The sequence below is a fragment of the Uranotaenia lowii genome, chromosome 2 (assembly GCF_029784155.1).
Source record: "Uranotaenia lowii strain MFRU-FL chromosome 2, ASM2978415v1, whole genome shotgun sequence".
Classification (NCBI taxonomy): Eukaryota; Metazoa; Arthropoda; class Insecta; order Diptera; family Culicidae; genus Uranotaenia; species Uranotaenia lowii.
Window position 1 is genome coordinate 331,111,729 of NC_073692.1, and position 22,000 is coordinate 331,133,728.

At 39.5% G+C, this 22,000-nt stretch overlaps 2 protein-coding genes across 8 annotated transcripts in view; both read left to right on the forward strand.

Moving 5' to 3' along the window:
• Positions 1 to 11,768, forward strand: part of LOC129744578 (cofilin/actin-depolymerizing factor homolog) — a 43,506-nt gene extending 31,738 nt beyond the window's left edge. Inside the window, exons 3-5 of the mRNA XM_055737182.1 lie at positions 5,453 to 5,643; positions 5,719 to 5,824; positions 10,846 to 11,768. Coding sequence (XP_055593157.1) covers positions 5,453 to 5,643; positions 5,719 to 5,824; positions 10,846 to 10,992 — 444 coding nt within the window. The 3' untranslated portion in view covers positions 10,993 to 11,768. The remainder of the gene's footprint in view (positions 1 to 5,452; positions 5,644 to 5,718; positions 5,825 to 10,845) is intronic.
• A 9,217-nt stretch (positions 11,769 to 20,985) lies between these two features.
• The window catches only part of LOC129744574 (heterogeneous nuclear ribonucleoprotein L), a 528,701-nt gene continuing 527,686 nt past the window's right edge, over positions 20,986 to 22,000 (forward strand). For 3 of the 7 annotated variants that reach the window (XM_055737161.1, XM_055737168.1, XM_055737169.1), the window contains exon 1: positions 20,986 to 21,219. The gene's annotated coding sequence lies outside the window, so the exon portion shown is untranslated. Of the gene's footprint in view, positions 21,232 to 21,356; positions 21,374 to 22,000 lie in introns of those variants that run through there. The other 4 variants (XM_055737162.1, XM_055737163.1, XM_055737164.1 and 1 more) reach the window with 4 other exon arrangements.

The window sequence follows — 22,000 nt, forward strand, 5'->3', positions numbered from 1 at the left end:
TATAAGATCTGTATGGACAGATGATCATCGAGGGCGATGTTCAAGTGAGGAAGGCCGAGCTGTAGGGATCAGGTAGGCCTAAATATGTTTCAGATAGCTTAGGAGGGTAAGGTAAATAATGGTCAGACAACCTCAAACCTTCAAGTAATAAACATGTAATTTGGAATCTCGTTTTTAAATCCGGCAGATTGCCGGGGCAGGGGTCGGAATAAGTGAGAGACTTAGGGCTTGATATAACTTTATTGTTTGACATCTTGAGCAATAATGATGGAACTACAGTCATACAATCGTGGCCTCCTTATTATAATAATATATGCTCACAGATCCTATGATTGACATGTGTTTTCGGATTTTTTTTTCTTAGACTTTGAATAACGGAAAATTGAGGTATCGTAGGTGAATAATGTCTGAAAAACATATTTGAGTTACATTACGAGTTTTCCAAATCTATAAATTTTGTAAAAATCGGTTTAGAAACAAAACAAAAACAAAATGACACCTAAGGTCTGATTAGGAAGTTTTTATTTCTGGGCTTTCAGGGTGCGTCCATAAAAAGTAATGAGGCAAAGATTTTAAGAATTCATTGAGGGTCCCCGAAGATTTTTTTTATTTGGATGCATCCGAATAAAGTTACAATCCGCTTAACTTCCAATAGTGTCATATTGACACTCAAGAGCAGATTAGGGTTAAAAACTACTCCAAAGCATTATCAAACCTTCAAGCCGAAGTCTTCACAGGCTATTCAGCTATTAATAGCTATTCACAAGGCTATTTATCCATCAAACGACCACTATGATTTCGTTCAATTCAAACGAATCCAATCGTTCACCAAATTATGGCATTTTTCCTATTATCTGGAAGACAGCAAAGTATTTGAAAAAAATTTCTAATGAGATCGTAGTTAGGAACATTGAAAGCTATAGTTTTGTTCCGTGGTCTACAAGGTGACTTTATTCTAGTTGACGAATTAACAAACATTTGTAAACTTACGAGAAATCAGCCCATTAGGCCTTTTCAAAACACAAAGCTGCCGCCCTCACAAAATATTGCTGAATTTGAAGATGTCTATTCCATTGAATCGATTTGCTGCCATCATGAGACTTGAGATTCGCGATCTTGAGACCAGGGACAAGAGACATGAGACACATGAGCATGAGACTTGTCCAAAGATGCGAGAATTCTCCCGTCCCGCTTGATTAGACCAACCAATTACCGTCAACATAACGGCTCGAACCTCATCAACTTGTGAGTCAAAAGACGGAAAAAGCACGACTATAGTCAGTGACATATGTAAAATGTGAATTCAGACTTGAAACGTGCGAAGTGAGACGTGAGACATTAGAACAGAAACGTGAGGCAAAAGAAGTGAAACGTGAGACTTTTCTTTTTTCTCGTCTCATTTCTCACTTGTCAAAAAGTGGGCCAGGAACCACACTTTTGGGGTCAAAATTGACTACAGGCTAGAGGGTTGGTTGTAGCTCATCGGTATTTTCGACAAGTTACTCAACTATATTTGCGCTATCATTGATTCAGTTTACTTAGTTCTATTTTTCTCCGCAAGGTGGCGTCCAAAATTTAACTTTTTACAGAAGCAAGATATAGGCATAGTTTGTTCTACAAAGCTGTTCATTACAACTTTTACATCAACTCTGTTAAGCTCTATGTTGTTCACTTTCCTTTAAAAAAGATAATTAATTCAATTCATGGCAAAAAAAGTTTTCTCCACTTTTTTCCGTTTTTAGCAGTACAATACATGTCGTTTTTCTGAATTTTTACTTCTCAAGTCGTATTTCTCACATCTGTTTTCGCACTTTCCACGTGTTATTGCTCACTTCTCGCGTCTTTTGTCTCATTTTGCATTTTTCACGTCTCCATCTTCACATTTCAAGTCTCACTTCTAACGTCCCACGTATCACTTCCTATTTCTCCTTACGTTTCATGTCTCATGTGTCATGTCTGAGGTCTTTATTCCCATACCTCAAGTTTCAGATTTCTCTTCCGGTCTTAGATCTCAAGTAACTTGCTGTATTGTTTGAAGTATCAAATTTGAAAATTTCCACGGTTTTCTACAAGGTTTTTGAAATAAGCACTTTTTGCAGTACGTATCCTGCCCCTATACTTTGTCCCATATGCAAAAACGAGCCAGCGAGAAAATCAGCTTTTTTTGTTTTGAAATATGTTTTTAAATTGTGAAAACAACTATCAGCATAAACAAAAATCGTTTAATGGAATGTGATCTAGATTGTCATAATAAATCGTAGGGTATGAAATTTCCGAAATTTCGCAATGGGTAAGGTCTGGAGCATAATTTTTGTTTATTATGGGATTGTTATGCGAGCATATTAGAGACCTTTTTCAAATCTACTCGCATACCAGTCCCTTACAGAATCTGTTTTGTTCACCAAGCTACTTTCTAAGACTTAAATTTGATCATTTATGAACTTCTAAATGCAGTTTTAAAAGGACATGTCTAGCAATACGTATTGATTGCCGTTCTATTGTTTCCATATCGGTAGTGAATTATGAAAAGGGCAAATGCACCAAATGTAAACAAACAGAGTTATCAGCAGAGTAAAAAAGTACTAAGACCTACATTTTGATCGTACAAAGGTATCTGAAGGATATTTGGTTTTCGAGAAAAAAAGAAAACAAAATAATATTTTTGCTGGGATCTTATGGAGCTGTCAAACTTCGAATGCGTTTTTTCTCGAAACAGTTATGTTGGCGCATTCGCCGTTTTCGAAATTCAATACCGATATGATTTTGTTTCATATAATTTTGTGAAATGCAATCATTTGTATGAATCTTTAATTCAACTTTTCCTACTAAAATATTGGATTAATTTTATCACTGATGAATCACACCTGATAAACAAATACCAGAGTGAGGAAACGATTCCAACAACTCGAGGCGCCTATTGATAGCACGGTGATCAAACGTCGCGTCGTCAAAGTGCCACGCGAGGCGGGAACTGTGCTGATGATTAAGCCGTATCATCGTATCATGAATGGTGAACTGAATTTTCAATGAACCCGTTACTCATTGGAAAATTTGAAAGGATCCATCCTATATGTAGAAACCAGTAGTTTGTAAAGGTATCAGCGAAATGAAAATCACAACCTCGTTGATGCTGCTGCTGGTTGTTATTCGGTTTAAGGTTGCCATGCCGGTTGCTTTCGTGGTGAGTTCGCTCGCTATTTTGTCACGGATGACTAAGTTTGGGCAAGGTGGCAAATTTGTTGTTTCTCCCTCCGCGTTGTTGTTGTTCCTTTCTTTGGTTGGAAGCAGTCGACCTAGAGGAATTTACCCTGGAGTAGTAGGTAGAGTTTTCATCATTGCGCTCGCATCGACCGAGCAAGTCACTTGGTGCTGGTTGAAGTTCTCTTTATTATTATTATTATACCCAACTAGCTGTGGGTATACTCTCATTCTGGAGTATGGTAGGCGGTAGACTTGAACGGTTCCAAACCCGAAGAACAACCAGTTTGCAACGAGACGCTCTACTGCTGTTTAAGGCATTAACCTTCGATTGCTTCTTAAGGTTTGGTTTGCATTTTATTGCGTATTTCGATCCCGATCGCTCGACTCGACTACTTATGATGTTTCTCTAGCAGCCACGCGTGTTTTATTGAAAGTTTCCTCCTCGGAACTTCAAAAACCTGGCAAATCAAGCAACTTTGGTTTTGCTCAAAACCAAAAGTGCCAAAGCCAATGACCGGAAACAGATTTAGCACTTTCGGGTGTCGCGTTACAGCAAGCAAAGAAAGATCGCGGTTTGTTTCTATGAACCACAGAGAAAAAAAACCTGTTAGGAACCGTCTTGTCTGCACGAACATCAATTTCCCAGTTCAGTATGTTCTGCCGAGAAAAATCTATTTTGAGAAACGCGCGTTGGCGCGCTCTAACTAAAATGGACCTAAACAACAATGTGGTGTGGTAATGCGCGAGATGCGAAACGAGCGCGTTGCGGTGTTTTGCGTGAAAAATGTGGTGAATTTATTTTGCTTTCGTTTGTGTTATTATCCTTTGGTACGGATTCATAACATGCATAATTAAAACAGACGAGATAAACGATTGGGATAACCTTGATTGAAGCATAAATTCGATCGAATTTACAGCTAAACAGGAAATGTTTAATTGTTTATTTATTTTGTTTTCAATTACCTGCTTCCTTGATTCGGTAAGGTGTTTCCAATTTGCAGACTTTTTTCAAAATACAAAATTGCTTTCCTGAAAAAGACTAAATTTACAGGATGTTTCGGATAATTATAATTTCAAAATGTTCTTCATAACAGCAAACAAGAAGGAAAATATATAGGAACATCGGTTGAAATACGTGTCAATCCAGTCATAAATATGGTTGTCTAGCTATAGACGAGTAAACTTAGTTGAATATCGCAGAAGGTAAACATTGCAAAACTAGATGGTTTCATCTTCAAAAACCGCCTTACATCTGTCTACTTTAGCAATCATCAGTTGAGAAATCTTAATTTGTTGAACTCTCAGGATTGCTGATTCGTCTTAAATATAGCCTAATCAGCTCTATCTAAAGCTATTGACAGCTGGTATATCCCCATATCCTACATTGTTGAATCGATCTCATATCTCATAATGCTGATTAAACGAAGCGTGAGTTTCAATCAAATATAAGTGATATGAACCAAGTTAATTTTTTTAACAACTAGGATTTTTTATCCGCGAAGGAATTCGAATTGCAAAAATTTGATGTAGGTAATTGACATATTTATCCCTTTTGTATAGCGTAGGAGTAAAAACGAATCTCCTAACTGCTATAATTACTGCTGCTGTCAGTAGTGCATAACAGTGCACTTGTCCGGTGTGGCAGCAGACGTCAGGCTCACGATATATGTATGTATCTATCTATCTAATACAGATCAACAACTGATTATCCGCCCCAGCTCTTCCATAAGTATCGGGGAATAGCGAAAATCATGAAAACTCGAACTGTAGCAGCAAAATACTTCTATATGCTATACACCTTCTCCTGGCTGCCGTTTCTAAAACTAGAAGCAGGCACATTCCATTTAGCCAGCAAGCAAGCACCACCATGTGTGTGGTGTGCTGTGCGAGATGTGTGTTTTCTTCCATGATATTTTCCCCCTTAATCCGTCCTCACTCGCTGCTGTGGTGCCTCTTGTTGTGGAACCATGTTGAAACATCAGCACTAGTAGCGGCTAGTATCGTGCTCCGGAATAAGATATTTTTAGCACCCCGAACTTGCCGGCTATTTGTTGCTGGTTGGTGGTGCAACGAGTGAGTATTGAAGCGAAACAGAGAATGAAGAAGAAACCCGACCAAAACGATGCATCCGCAGCCACGTTTTTTCCTTACCATATTTCCATAGAAAAAAAAATCTCTTTGTTTTGTTCTAAAAAAAAAAAAGATTTTGTTCTAATACCATATTTTCCATTCTCAATTTGCTCCCACACAGGCCTCAGGAGTAACCGTATCAGATGTTTGCAAAACGACATACGAGGAAATTAAAAAAGACAAAAAACATCGCTATGTCATATTCTACATCCGGGACGAGAAACAGATCGACGTGGAGGTGATCGGTGACCGCAACGCCGAATACGACCAATTCCTCGAGGACATTCAGAAGGGTGGACCGGGCGAGTGCCGGTACGTTGTTCAAACCAGAAAAAAAATCTAATTCGAACAATCGAATTACTACTAACTTACTATTTGTGTTTTTAGATATGGACTGTTTGACTTTGAGTACATGCACCAGTGCCAAGGTACCTCGGAAAGTTCCAAGAAGCAGAAGCTCTTCCTGATGTCGTGGTGTCCAGATACCGCCAAGGTAAGTTTCTAACTCTGTAGAAATTCATATGTTGTTACTTTCTTGGTGTGAGAAAACATTCAGGTCCGTGCCACGTGTTTTCGTCAGACGCTGAAATGAAACGGAAATGTAGATTCAACTTGTTGAAGAGAAAGTTGGGCAAGGAGTTAACAGCTTTTGATAATATGTAATTCGAAACATTTTGTTATCATTTTAAACTTTAAGAGTTTTAACAGAGATAAGTTTTTCAATCGATTCATGACGGTTTATAAAATAGTATTCGTAATTCGTTGATACACGAGACCTCCCTCGCGCATTTCGGTTAATATTTTCATGTTGTACCTGTTGAAAACAAAAGTTTCAGTGGTTAATTCTTTCTTCGTGTTCTTATTAAGGTCCTTACGTAGCTACACTCTACGCTATCGTTTTCCAAAGCCAACAATTCAAATATAGCAAGCGAAACAAATGGTAACAACTGCCTTGGTAGAGATGTTCGTCGCCAGTATGACACTTTGTCATATTCCCACACAGTGATAAAAGGTGCGCGTGATCTTCATCCCAAAACCAGGGAAAAGAAAATAAAACTCAACGTAAGGCATTCAGACCTATCAGTGCTACAACCATTATTCTATCGATAATGGAGAAGATACTTGGCGAGTACATTAAATCTCAGTATCTTAGCTTAAGGGGGGAGTAAGGTCTAACACTTTAAAAAAATCGATTTTTTTTTATTTTTTTTATTTTCTTATTGTAAAACATTTCAAGAATGTTGTGTCAAATTTTCAAGTCAATCGAAGCAAAACTGTAGAAATTATAGGTCTTTATCTCCTCTTATCTAATATGCAAGAATTCTAGAGCAGGAACTTCAAACGCGTTTTTCTCGAAAGCACATTTTTAAAGTCGGTGGACATCGTCATTTGAAAACTACTTCACCGATTCTTTTCAAATTCGGAACATATTTTCTACATATAAAATACCAACTCCCAACGATTTTCTTTTTTTTTTTACTTTGGGGAGATTTCACAGATAAAAAATGGCGGATTTTTTCGTGAAAAATCGTAGTTTTTACTTCAACAGTCACAAAAATTTCATAATTTTTTTTTAAGTTAAATAAAATCGTTGAGGTCGAGAAAAACATCTATTAAAAATATTTTGCTCTGATTTTTTGACGTCAGATGATTCTGTGTTGAGATACAGTGTCCATCGCAAATCCTGTTTTCTAAAAGGCATCCTCGAAAGTGCTCCGTCACCGGCTCATTTTCAAATATTTTTCTACGAAAAAAATACTAAATGTTCTTTTAACAATGCTTTGTATAATGCGAAAAATTTGAATACATTAGTTTGAACGATAGCTCTAAAAAAAATTCGTGAAAATGGTGTTTTTTTACCCGTTAGACAAAAAAGGGATGTCAACGGTTACGGCCTTTACATACCTTAACACAAAAACTAGAAAAGACCATTGAGGCAAAAGAAATAGCACTTGCTTCCTTGCTAGACATTGAAGGTGCATTCGACAACGCATCTCATAACTCAATTGAATCAGATATGAAAAGACAAGGGTGCCTCACAGCAATTGTTGACTGGGACTAGTGCCATGCTAATAAATAGATCCATTTATGCGAGCTTGGAAGGACTTACGTTCAGTGCCACTCCAACGAAGGGACGTTCCCAAGGTGGGGTTCTTTCACCGTTGTTGTGGTCATTGATCGTGGACGACCTCCTAAACAAACTTGTATCTATGGGATTCGAAGTTATTGGCTTTGCAGACAACGTAGGTATAACAGTTCGGGGAAAATATGAGAACGTGTTGTCAAATAGAATAAAATCTGCACTAAACTACGCACTGTTCTGGCGCAGGGAAGAGGGACTGAACATAAACCCTTCCAAAACTACTGTGATAGCATTCACCTTGAGACGAAAAACTGAACTGAAACCTCTAACACTAGATAGGGGAAGTGGTACATTTCGAATCACAAGTGAAATATTTAGGAATTAGACTCAAAACTATCATGGAATCCACAGTTGGACCATGTAATAATACCCAAGGCTACAGCATCTCTGTGGGTCTGCCTCAACGAGCAGGGGAAAAATGGCTATAATATTTAAGACCCAAAATCTCTTATGCCTCTTTAGTATTTTGGACCAAAACTGTGCAAGCTAAGGCCCGGAAGAAACTAGAGAAGCTTCAAAGAATAGGAAACTAACTATAACTGGCGCCAGGCGAAGCACATCAAAGGAGGCTCTAAAACCACTACTAGATATTCTGCCACTACATCATTTCATTGAGTTAGACTGTTAGACACAGTTGGTAGTGCCCTGGAGACTCAACAAACAAAACTCTATGAGGGGGAACTTACAGGACCAACCACAGGTGGTAAATCCCGGTATACGGATTGTATTTCAAGGCACGGCGAGCCACCGCGCCCCCCCAGTTTGCTACTCTGGGTCCATGGGTACAATGGGAAGACTCATAATATACTCCGTGTAAATCCCTTACTCCCTGAACTCCACCTGGGGCCGCAGACCTGGTTCCCACCTCGAACTGTTTAGCACACTATACTTCAATATTGGGAGCTCCAAGGCAATACTCATTAACGAGACCACTTTCAGCAAAACCTCTCATCTTTACGACTCGACGCCTGAACTCTGCTCTACCGACTTGAGAGCCGACATCTCCTCGCAATGATTCGAGATTCTCACACAAACCTCTCCTCTTCGCTACTTGGTGCCCGATCTCTCCTCTAACGACTCGAGATCCGACCCCTTCTCACATCGACTCGACGTTGACCTCTCCTCTGCACAATTCAAGCCCCGATCTCTCCTCTGTCTACTTGAGACCTGACCTCTCCTCATAATGACTCAAGGTGAACACTTCTATCCTCCTCTTGTTGATAAGGGGCCTGATCCCTCCTCTCACGACTCGAGACCCGACCCCTTATCATAAAGACTCGGGGTTGACCGCACAAACCTCTGCCTGGAGTTTCGAGGCCTGACCTCTTCTCCACACAATGTAACTATCGACGATAGGGGCGTATGGGAGTCAGGTGAGCCTGCGGTTCCTCCCGGATCGATAAAATTATTAACTGATGGGTCGAAAATGGATAATAGAACTGGGACCTAAACTCAGGATCTCAAATCCTTCGGGAAACAGTATTCCAAGCAAAAGTTCAAACAATTGTAGAATGCACTTTAGCCTGTTTGAAAAGAGGATACAGTTACACTAGTATCTACATGTTTTCTGACAGCCAGGCCGCTCTTCGAGTTAACATGTTATTCCAAGCTAGTATGGAAGTGTATTGTTGCACTAAAAAACCTGGCCATAAGGAACAGAGTAGTTTTATTCTGGGTGCCAGGCCACTGCGGTATCTTAGGGAACAAAGAAGCAGACCAGCTAGCTAAAGAAGGATCTCAGGGCCTGTTAATTGGACCTGCACCTTTCTGCGAGGTATCGAGGAGGGCTTTGAATATGGAACTCAAAAACTGGGAAAGCATCACTATTGTTTCCAAACGGAGAACAGCAGAGGGAGTAGCTCAGGCGAAAAGATTCATTGAACCCAGTGCACGATTCTCCAAAAACGTGTTGAACTTAAGTAAGCAGGTGTTAAGTACTTACACAGGTCTCTTGACCAGATACATGGTTGCATATTAGCCCTAAGAAGGTTACATCATAGATCTTTGATATCATACCCGATTGGGATAAAATACTTAGGCAGCAATAAACTGTCACTTCAACCCATAGTGCAGGTGAGCCTGATAGCACGTAATAGTAATGCGGGGTAATTACCACAATAGATCAACTACTGGTCGCAGTGAGCTCTCGTCTACAAGAAAAAAAATGATAGACGACTAGACGTTGGACAGTATTCTTCCTCTGCTGCATCTACGTAAGAGCGGCTCTCTTGCACCCGTATTAGGTAGAAGGTGATCAAATTCAATGACACCTGATAGCACTCGTACTAGACCACCGTCTCTGGTTTTGTATGTTGGATATCCACCATGGGTGCACGGATTCACCGCAGTTTCTGTCTAAGTATGTGCTCACATGCATTCTAAGATTATTTAGTTCGACAAATCTTCAATGCAGTATGCTCCTGGAACACCTTCCCTAGCACCTTTTGTATGATGGCTATGGGTAAATCTAGTCCACGTAGTTAATTCTTTTTATGAATTGTAACTCTCCATTTCGTTGTAGTTCTGGATCCATAGGTACAATGGGACAATTTACGGTATACTTACGTATAATCCTTCCTCGCTAAACAGCATGTGTCTAGCCCTGAACTGCGGTTAAGCTATCCTTTAACGGTAGGAAGTCGCGCCATTGCGCTCTATGGTAATATTCAAAGACGAGTATTGAGCTTGAGCTTGCTATCAACTATGGTTCACCTACGGCCCCTTCTGGTCAATATTGAGAACCTCACATTCAAAAGCGGATATTTTCTACAAAATCTTGTCCAAGACAAGTTTTCCTAGCGACTTAATAGCTGACCTCTCCTTAAACATGTCAAAGTTCGACCTCTCTTCGTGGTGATTCCACTATGCTGTACGGTTGACGCTTATCTCGATCTTGCGCCTACACGCCTGGGACGCCACCAGTCGGGTGATTCTCGATGAAGGCGACATCTTACACTGATTCAACTGACTCGCCCGGCGACGAGAGGCGCTCAACTCCAGGAGTATTCCAGGGTACCGTGTCGAACCCTTTCTGACGATTTCCATTGAGGAGAAGTCCTGTTTCATGTCTTTCTCAGGAGTTTCACTCTTTGGAAACGGCATTACTCAGATACTCCGCATCGATTGAACGATTCTACCACGTACGTGACATTTTCTGCGAGATCTAGGTTGAATATATAATCTTATCTGTGTAGTTTCTTCCGTAATTTTCTTTGAACCACGGATTCTGATCGTAATACGATTTGAGTAATTTTCACTTTTTACACAAATTTCTCAACTACCTAAAAGATGTTGTAAGCGTCGGGTTGTTTTGATCTCTTTCATTCGATTCACTAATCACAGTTCTACCCATATTATTTTTCCATCCACAGGTCAAGAAGAAGATGTTGTACTCCAGCTCCTTTGACGCCCTGAAGAAGTCGCTGGTCGGCGTTCAGAAGTACATTCAGGCTACCGATCTCTCTGAAGCATCCCGGGAAGCTGTCGAAGAGAAGCTGCGCGCCACAGATCGTCAATAAGATTATCCTTACTTAAGATTACGCACACCAGAAAAAAAAAAACAACCAACAAAACTCATTCATACAACAACAACAACAAACACACGAACACAACAATGAAACACTCCAAGAAAACAACAGCAACATCAATAAGCGAAGCATTAGTACAGAGCAAAAACTTTGAACAACAATAACATCAACTGAAGGTGAAAAATAAGCAAAAACATTTAAATACTACTGGAAAAAACTTTAAGAAAAGAAAAATAAAAACATCTAACTAAGGATTAAAAAAATGGACAATTCAGCTGTAATGGATTGGAAAAGCATGTGTCAGTCAAGAGTCAGCCAAACCAACAAAAAACGCATCTCTTTCGATTTCTTTGTTGTCTTGGGTGGTTGGATGGAATGTCCTTCTTCGCGTTCGATCAGGTATTATTGAAAGGAAATTGGGAACCTGAAGCGACAATCAGGATGGCAGCAGCCGCATAATCCAACAACATCCTGTAGCCCGGTATGGCTCCACGAACTTCCAAAGAATGTTGGGGCAACATTTTGATGCTTCAAAGTGGTGGTTTCGGAGGGGTCGAAGAAGGGATTCTTGCGAAGGTAAGTCGCGCCGTTGTCGTCTCTATTGTCGGTTTCCAATTATTCTCGATTTCCAATTTCTTATGTGTGTGCGTTCGAGGTCATCATCAGGAAACAAATGATTAAATATTGAAATAGAAAAACGAACAATCGTATTACAGTTATGAATAATTTAAATTAAAACAATACAATACTAATAAAAATGACTGTAAGCAAGTGTTTTACTTAAAAGTAGATATCACAGACTTATTTTTTACTGCGTAAAACTATTTTTATGTAAGGAATAAAAGATACGAGTTGATCCTCTTGCATTAGCACATTATCAGATATACTAGAACAATTATTTTTGACATTATTCATATTATCTCGGAAGTAAGCTAGCATTTTTGCTCTTATGTATTTACGGAATACAAAGAACTTCACCCCAAATTTCATAGCCATCCTATGAAGATTAGTTTAAATTCACCTTATTTTGCATACTCCAAACGAGTTGTTAAACTTTAACTTAAAAGCGTTTAAATTTTAGTTTTTATTTAGTTAAGTAAATATGGAAGCTGGCAATACGGTCACTACTGCCAGTCATTCAACTATTCCCTAGCAGATGGCGCTGCATGCTTAAAATATTACAATCAAGTCACGTTCAATGCATGTTACGTCTGATTTTTGAATAACGGGTTTAAGAAAACTTTGCTTTCTTCTTAAACAAATTAAATTTTTCGATAGCTCGACTGTTGAAAAAAGAACACAGTTGGAGTCAGATTTATGCCGTTTTCGTTTTTCTCCACAAGCGCGGGGCAAAACTTTTTCTGAATAAACAAACAGAATCGTTACCCGGGACGATGCAAATATATGGTTGCTATACTCATCCTTATGCTTACCCCCAACACTGACAACTTTTACGGGGTGCAACCGCCTGCTTGAGGGCAAAACTAGTGGACTTTTGAATTAATAAACGAACATAATAACAGTAGTTAGGGCAAAACTGGTGGGTAACTAGGTTGCCACTGCCAATAAACGAAAACACTATTACTATAAAAGAAAAACAGAACATGAATAACTTTTCGGATAGCTCGTGTGAAGTTGTGATTTTAACAAAGCAATCGATTTTCAGCGCAAAAAGTCAGAGAAACGTAACGTGAAATTTCAAAATCATTCAAGTTTCAACCGTTGAGCTTTTACCAGTTCGTTAAAAACCGTTTTTCTAGATAGCTTTTAGAAGAGCATTGTTCTTTTTGGGACAATTATTACGTCACAAGCTTAACAGGTTTAAAAGTAAAGTACACATACAATAAAATATGAAAAGAAATTATATAGAAAAGTCGGTGAATTTCGAACATAGGAAAAATTTGACCGACATCGCGGTCAATCATCAGTCTCGAAACCCGTTAGAATTGGATTCAAACCTCAAGTTCAGCTGACTTCGGTCTGTCCAATCAATCAGTGATACTCAAGGTAATGTGCAATATTTGATTCGCTTATTATCATAACATGTGTTATCGCCCACCCTATGTAAAGACGGGAATAACTCTAGGGTTTATACAGGAAACGGTACGACCTCCCCTCTTGATGTGACTTTGGGTGATATTGCAATAATCAAAGATTGCTGGCAAAAAGCTGGCTCTCAAAAACTTATTTTGCCGCGTGTGTGCTTCTCAGATAATGAAGCTTTTTTATTAGTTGATCATCTAGGTGGTAAATCTTATTTACAGATTGCATTCTGAGGCGCGGCGAGCTTTTTTTTAGTTGATCACCCAGGTGGTAAATGCTTTTTACGGATTGCATTCCAAGGCACGGCGAGCGACCGAGTCCCCCCAGTATGCTACTTTGGGTCCATGGGTGCAATTGGACGGCTCATGATACTAAGTACCCCTACGCCATAAAGTCCACCTGGGGCCTCTGGTCATAATTCACATCCGGACCTGCATCGAAGGCTGTACCCGAGATGGGAGACCAAGTCCGCGCTTAAGCGCTCATCGGCTAACTCAATTTCAAGTCAAAACTCCAGCACATACGCAGAAGGTAGAGTCTTATCTTTGTATGCATTACTGCCAGGATCGGATGCACACTACTTAGATGCTCCCCGATGAAGGAGTCACCCTACACCGGTCGCGGACTGGTGCTGGTTCCTGCTGCTCCTCTACAGGGCAGTCGTGATCCGGGTGAACCCATCGCAGATCACGCGCCAAGTATTGGCATTCTCACACATCCTCCGCACGATGTTGTCGGCTGTCGTGTCTGGTCCTCAGGCGGCAAGCATGTTAGCGCGTACCCCTTCGAACCTCGGACAGTTGAACACTACGTGCTCTGGTGTCTACTGTGTCACCGCAGCTTGGGTAGAATAGCGAGGCCACGTGTCCAAACCGATGGTGGTACTGCATGAAGCTTCCGTGACCTGTCAAGAACTGTGTCATGCAGAAATCCACCTCTCCATGTCTCCGGTCCATCCAGGATCCGACGTTAGGGATCAAGCGATGCGTCCACCGGCCACGTTCTGAGCTGTCCCACTGGTGCTGCCAGTTGGACATCGAGGCCTCTCTGGCATGTCTCCGCACATCGGGCATGTGCCTGTTCTCGTAGCAGAAGATATCTTCCTCTAGCAAGGCCGAGATGGGCATGACCCCCGCCACAACATCAGCAGCTACCGAGGACACCGTCCGGTATGCGCTGATTACTCGCAGGTTCATCAGCCGCTGCACACTGCAGAGGAGAGTTCAGGCGTTGAGTCGTAAGGATGAGAGGTTTTGCTGAAAGTGGTCTCGTTAATGAGTATTGCCTTTGAGCGCTTTAGCGCGAATAGATCTCCCACTATTGAAGCATAGTGTACTAAACAGTTCGAGGTGGGAACCAGGTCTGCGGCCCCAGGTGGAGTTTAGGGAGTAGGGGGTATACACGGAGTATATCATGAGTCTGCCCATTGTACCCATGGACCCAGAGTAGCAAACTGGGGGGACGCGGTGGCTCGCCGTGCCTTGGAATACAATCCGTAAACCGGGATTTACCACCTGTGGTTACCAACTAAAAAAAAAAAAAAACACTGCAGAGCTTTTGCAGGTTACACCACCTGCTCAAGGCTGCCGCTCCGTACCGCAAAATGGACGAGATCACACTCGCCAGGACCCTCCTTCTGCTGCAGCTAGGATTCGATTGCGCACGGTCCAGCTTCAATCGTCCCTGATTCTGCTAAAATCAGGTTGGTGATCAGCACTATCTCGGTCTGGTGGTGAGCCAGACGCAAGCTCTTGGAGCCATCCAACTTTCCACATTCTTGATAGCTTCTGTGGCGAGTAGCTGGACCTCTAAGATTGATGGGCCCGATGCCAGGAGAACCACATCTTCAGCGAATCCCACAAGTCTAGACAATGTTCCACAGTACCGTATCGATCCTACGATCCTCGATACGAGTATCGATCCTTGTGGAACCCCTGCCGAGACACTCACTGTTTCCATTCCCTCGCTGATCATAAACTGTAGTTGGCGGTTACGGAGATAACATTCCACCATCGTACAGATGTTTGCCGGAATCCTCATATGAATGAGCGACGACGCAATCGCTGCCCAACTGACGCTGTTGAAGGCGTTCTTCACGTCAAGGGTGACTGCGCAAAACCGGTCTCCTGTCCTCTTCTTCAGTCTGGCTTTGTCTGTCCCTTTAGGCACGGCGAGCTACCACGTCCTCCCAGTATACTACTCTGGCCATGGAAGCAATTGGTTGACTCTTGATACTATGTGTACCCCTACGCGATAAAGTCCACCTGAAGCCTCTGGTCATAATTCCCAACCGTATCTATAACTAGGACTATACACGTGATCGGAGACCATACTCGCGCAAAACGCTTCACGGCAATACTCGTTTTCGAATCACCTCCAGCAAGTTAAGATGTAGCTGGAACACATTCAATGACCTCTTGTTTAACCCTCATCCGCATTAGATTTCATTACCCTAATCAGCACTTGTGGTGTCAATTTGACACCACAAGCTCAAATCGTTATAACTTTTGGCGTGTTCAACCGATCTAAACATAACTTATATCAATAGAAACCTTGTAATGTCAGTAAAATATGTTTAGAACATTATATATAGCTAAAGTTACTAGTTATCTCGTTATTCAGCATGAAAGAAAAAAAATCCGAAAAAACATGCCTCACGAAAACTGCTGTAATTCATATATTACACGTCCAAAAAAATATTTGCCTCATGCCCCATATTTTTTAACATTTTTTTTTAATGAAATGGTCACAAAAGGTTAAAAAAAGTGGTCTCAAAAACCTACTTTTCATTTGATTGCTAGTAAATACTGTTTGAGCGATGGTAGAGTTTTGAAAAAAATATGACTACAAAACCTATTAAAATTCCAACATTTTGCTGTCTTTAGATTTTTTATGCAACAAAAATTGAACTTACTGGAATTTTTCAAAGTTCACTACTTTGCGCGATTTTTTTACAAATTGAAATTTCATCTGTTTTTGTGGTCCACCGTCAGGTTGTACCCGGATTATCAGTGCTTTTACTTTGTTTGGACCAACCAAGAGTATATTCATTGGAAAGCACATTTAATCCACATTCTAGTGAGATGCTACAATTCACGCTGTGAGATTTCACAAAAATATTAAAATTATAAACGTAAAATCATTCCTGAATTTCTAGAACTACAAGCAGCCGTCCAGCAAAACGTGTTTGTTTGCTCTCCGAGTAGGTACGGTGGGTGGTGATTCGGGCAGAGAGCGAAGCCGAAAGACGAAATAATGATGCGTGTCGTGAATAGCAAATGCAAACTACTCTCAATAGAATATTTTCAACCAAGAAATGTACGACACGCATCATTATTTCGTTTGTCGGCTTCGCTCTTTGCCCGAATCACCACCCACCGTACCTACTCGGAGAGCAAACAAACACGTTTTGCTGGACGGCTGCTTGTAGTTCTAGAAATTCAGGAATGATTTTACGTTTATAATTTTCATATTTTTGTGAAATCTCACAGCGTAAATTGCAGCACCTCACTAGAATGAAGATTAAATGTGCTTTCCAATGAATATACTCTTGGTTGGTCCAAACAACGTAAAAGCACTAATAATCCGGGTACAACCTGACGGTGGACCACAAAAAGAGATAAAATTTCAATTTGTAAAAAAATCGCGCAAAGTAGTGAACTTTGAAAAATTCCAGTAAATTCAATTTTTGTTGCATCGGAAATCTAAAGACAGCAAAATGTTGGAATTTTAATGCATTTTGTAGTCATATTTTTTTCAAAACTCTACCATCGCTCAAACAGTATTTACTAGCAATCGAATGAAAAGTAGGTTTTTTAGACCACTTTTTTGAACTTTTTGTGACCATTTCATTAAAAAAAATTAAAAAAAATATTTCTTGTCTTCATGATGTAGGCATTAACTTCAGCTTTCATATGCATAAGACAAATATTTTTTTGGACGTGTAACATATAAACTACAGCAGTTTTCGTGAGGCATGTTTTTTCAGATTTTTTTTCTTTCATGCTGAATAACGAGAAAACTTGTAACTTTAGCTGTATATAATGTTCTAAACATATTTTACTGACATTACAAGGTTTCTATTGATATAAGTTTTATATGAAGTTCATAATAATTCAAACGACTTAAATAGATTTTACTGTTGTGGTGTCAAAATGACACCAAAAGTCGGAAAAGGGAGTTTTTTTGTCCAGGCTTCCAGGGTTCGTCCATAAAAAAAGTAAAGATGCAATATTGAAGAACTTTTGAATTCATTTAGGGTCCCCGAAGAAATTTTTGTATTTTGAAGCTTCTGAAAAAAGTTACAAGCCTTCAAACTTGCAATGGTGTCAAAATGACACCCTAATGCGGATGAGGGTTAAAGGCAGAAACTCAATCCCAAAAAGAGAAACTGTCTTTAATTCCTTCCATATATACTAAAGCTTTTGAATTAAAACTAATGAATCGATTTTGATAATTGATAATTAATTATAGGTTTTCAAACACGTTTGTATAATTCTGGCCTCCTATGCCCGAACATTTTGTTGTTATTAAATATTTTTTCCGGTTTTTAAATAATTTGAATTGAAGATTAATTCAATATTCCTGTTTTAAATTTCCTTCTTAAATTTACTTCAACAATTGAATCGTACTTCTGTTGCCTTTATCATTCACTGAAAAATGTTAAAATTAAACAAACTCATGTTCATTTTTTTGTTTAATTTAATCTTGTCAACTGGTTGTTTCTTGTTTCATTTTATTGTTTCTTGTTTTATCTCTGTTTATTATGTTGGTTGTGGATTATCTCGTTGTTTTTCTTCATTTTTTTCTTATTCTTCCCGCCTCATAAAATGATATCTGGAATGTAGAATGCCAGAAAAACTGCTTGTATTTCTAGTATCTTGTTTCAAATTGTGATATCTTGTTCTTTTAAGTATTTGTTACCGGTTTTCTTGTCTGGTTGTCTTGTCTGTTTTCAACATGCCGATTAATCCAAATTTTTATAAATACAATTACTGTAAGGGGCCATTCAGACACCACGTGGACAGAAAAATAACATTTTTGATCCCCTCCTCTCCCTCCGTGGACAAGCACGAACATTTGACAAACCCGTAGCCCCGGATATCCACTCGGACAGATGTCAAGTTCAGTTAGAAAACACTACTTTTTAGTTATTGAAATAGCTGATTTTGGAAAAAAATAAGACTGATAAACATTTCTTGATATAGGTAACATAATTTGATTTTTTTTTAAATTTATCATATTTATTACTTGTTTTCAAGTGGCTACTCATTGTTTAAGCTTAAACTGGAAAGCTTTGCAATATAAAGATTTTTATTTAAACATCTTAATATTTGTTCAACCTTAGAAAATATTTTGGAAGAAAATGTCCACGTGGACATGAACCAAACTCTTACCCCCCCCCCCCCCCCCCCCCCTTCTCTCTCTCCGTGGGCAAGCATGGACATTTCCATACATACCCTCACCTAAGTTGTCAACGTGGTATGTGAACGGCCTTACATACAAACACTATAAGTTTCCCGGCCATTCTTTTTGCCTGACTATAGGAATTTAATTCTAGAGTTTGTTTTGATTAGGTCGTATGAGCCACATTGCGTGTTCCGGGAAAATCGCTGTTGAAAATTTTGAACACATATTTTATTCTAGTATTTTGAATAAGGCTTAGAGCTGCCTGGAAAACTTATATTAGATGTGAAAATAGTTGAAGAACATGCTAATGTATTCGATATGGCCATTCGTTTAGTTATATTCAGTGAAAATGCACTTACGACATTTTGCATTATCTACTTGGCGCTAACGTCGTTATGCAGACTAACATTAATTTCATTTTAACTTGATTGGATGTTTCTCAATATTTGTAATTTCCATCGAAATTAATGGAAAACTGATGTTTAACTTAATAGTATGCAGAGATGTTACCTGAAAGTACCCGTTCTGTGATTACCGGAATCGGTGCTGCGAGGAAGTGTCCATACGGAATGTTCGTAGTCCACTGACCATTGGTGGCTTGCTGTTCGAAATCATGAACGTTCCAGGAATGCGGAAACGTTTCCAAATAGCCTCTAGTTGTTTTGTTATGGATGCCTCTGTAAAATATGAGATTGATATTTTCCGATTTGGTGCAGCATAAATATTAACATTAATTGAACTTACCAAGTTACATATTGAAGCCCTCTTTTGTACCAAAATAGCAAAAACTATCTTTTCTTACCACTTCTGATTAATATTTTCACTTTTGTAGTCTTTCTGAAGCAATTTCCGGAAAAAATGCAAAAGGACGCTTCAACCACTTCGCTGAACTGTTGTTTTGCGACTTTTTGCATGCACGGCAAATTAGCGCGATGCAAATAGTCGTTAAAACCAAATTGCACTCGAAAATGAGAAAGTCGTCATACGTCTTAATTTTAATTCATGTTCTAAAATTTATTAATTGATAAAATGAAACCAAAATTCTACCTAACGTAGAATACATGTTTTTGAATCGTTTGCAGTAAATAACTCAATTTGGCTTATGTTGGTTCATACGACCTAATCAAAACAAACTCTAGAATTGTTCTAAAGTTTAATCTTGTTTTCATTTGTCATATTTTGTTGATTCTTGTTTTATTTTGTTTCAACTTGAAGTTTCTTTAATTATTTTATTTGATCTTGCTTTATCTGATTTCATCTTATTTTGTGTTGTTTTATCTGGTTTATCCTACTTTGTTTTGGCCCTTGTTTTCTCCTTTTGCTCATCAGTTTATCTTGTTTTTTTAATATAATATTTTTATTTATTTTGTTTTTTTTTTTCGTTTTCTTTTTCGTTGTCTTTCCTTTTTTCATCTTAATCTTGATTTCTCTAGTATTTTTACTTTTAACTTGTTTTCTTGTTATTTTTTATTTTTCCTATTTTATCTTTCAAAGTCGTTTTGTGGTTTTGAGATAATGTCTAGGGCTATGAAAACTTTAATTTTGACTTTCTAGAATTAATGATCACTATCATCGAGAGAATTGTTAATTTCATTTATAATATGGGAACATCCATTTTAACACGTGCCAAAATCGAGGGGGTGTGTATGCAATAGCAAAGCTTTTAAAAGCCTTATTTCAATGTGCACGAGGTTGAAAAATTCTAATGATCGAAATTTGTCTGTACAAATAAAAGAAATTTAGAATTATCTGGATACTGAACAGTGAACAGACCGTTTAAATATATTCCTTTTTGTCCTTTCCTTTCGGAATTCGAGCGTGACATTTTTGACATTTTCTCATTTGTGCCTCCATTCGTACACAAAAATAGCTGTCAGTCACTCATTTTCCCCTCACGCATGCATGCGCGGTGCTTTTGTGCAACGCAAAAAAGCGTCTCTCCCGAGCTCCCTCCACCCACTCATGTTTACTGGTATGTGTACGAAGATGGTTGATCGTAAAAGATTGTCCTTTCTTTCTGCCTGAAAAAAAATTGATAAAACAAACATTGAAAATTTATAGCAATAAGAAGGAACCAAATTTTTGTTTTGGGTTAAAATTTTCGTTTTCAGTTTTAAATGGGATTGAAAATAAACTGAAATTAAACAAAACTATCAATGGATTAAACAAACTCTTTTCCTTTATCTTCACAACAATCTCTCTCAAGAACAAAAAGAACTGATATCAAAACAAGAGAGAGAGTAGCTTTCGCAAATATTGAGAAAAGAGCAAGCATGGTCAAAAGTTTGAAAAGTTTTTACCAGAGAGCGGACTTGCGCAACTCCGCCAGGTGAAAAGGAGAATACAACAAAGCCCATAACGCCTGACTAGCGCAAAAGAGACAACCATAGCAAATGCGCGAGTGGCCTCTCCGGCGGGCAACTCAAAAGAACTCACTACTTTTGGGCAGAGGTTTTTTTTTCTTCAAATCAAATCGAAGCAAGCGACGGCGGTCCTGCTCGCGAGATTTTCAGATCAGTATCCGATTTGACGGAGAACGAGTCAGAAGTTTTTCAGCAAACTTTCTTGCCCCCGAGTTCGTGTGTGTCCACCCGCACTCTGAAGCATCGTGGTTATCAGCAGCGCAGTTTTTTTCAAGAAGCTACTAGCCACCGCTAAATTCGGAAGTAGTGTTATCCTCCGCAGCTCGCGGGTAGTGAGTTTGAGAAGTTATCGAAAATCGTTTGTGGAACCTGCTTGGAGCAGCCATCAAGGTTTGGCCTCATCGTAAGTTGTAAGGTGGAAAAACTAGTTGGGCTATTTTTATTTGCTTGCCTATCAAAGGTGGCTGTGTGAGACGATAGTTTTTTTCTTTCTCCGAATCTTCTCGCGGAGACATTTTTGGACCAGGATTACACATTCGAGTAGCACCCCGATATTGGTAAAGGTTTATCGGGACCGCGTAAGAATTATCGGTCTGTTTGTTGGAGGAGAACATTGTTAAGTTTTGTGTTTTAATCGGGAAAACCAGGGAAAATTCCGGTAAAATTGTTCCGATTGTGAGAAACAAACTTTCGTGAAAGGAAGCAATCATAGCAAGCGACTCTTTCAGAGCAAGCGTACGACATTTTCGTGGAGAGTGTGCCCAAAGCTGTCATAGCAACGGCCTCCGCCACCCAAACGCACAGCCATTTCCTCGGTCCCTCGCCTACTCTGCTTCCTCGAAAGACTTCCGCTGCTGGCTGGTGTGCGTCCTTGCCAACAAAAGAGTGCCCTCGAAGTAGCAGAGCAGAATCGAAGGCATAAATTGTGCTGAGTTTCCGGTGTGTGGTACTCTAGCTATCCCAAGCTTTTTTGGCTGTCAAAACGAAAAGTGTGTGTGCTTGGTTTGTCGTACCGTACCGTGCGTGAAAATCTGGTGCAAATTCTTCAGAAGATCGACCAAAAAAGAGCCGCCGCCGTCGTGATTGCGAGTGTCTGGCTCAAAAGAGCACCACGGTCGATTGTTTCTACAAAGTTTCCTCCTTCATCCATCGAGGAGTCAATCTTCTGCTTGCTGGATTCCCGT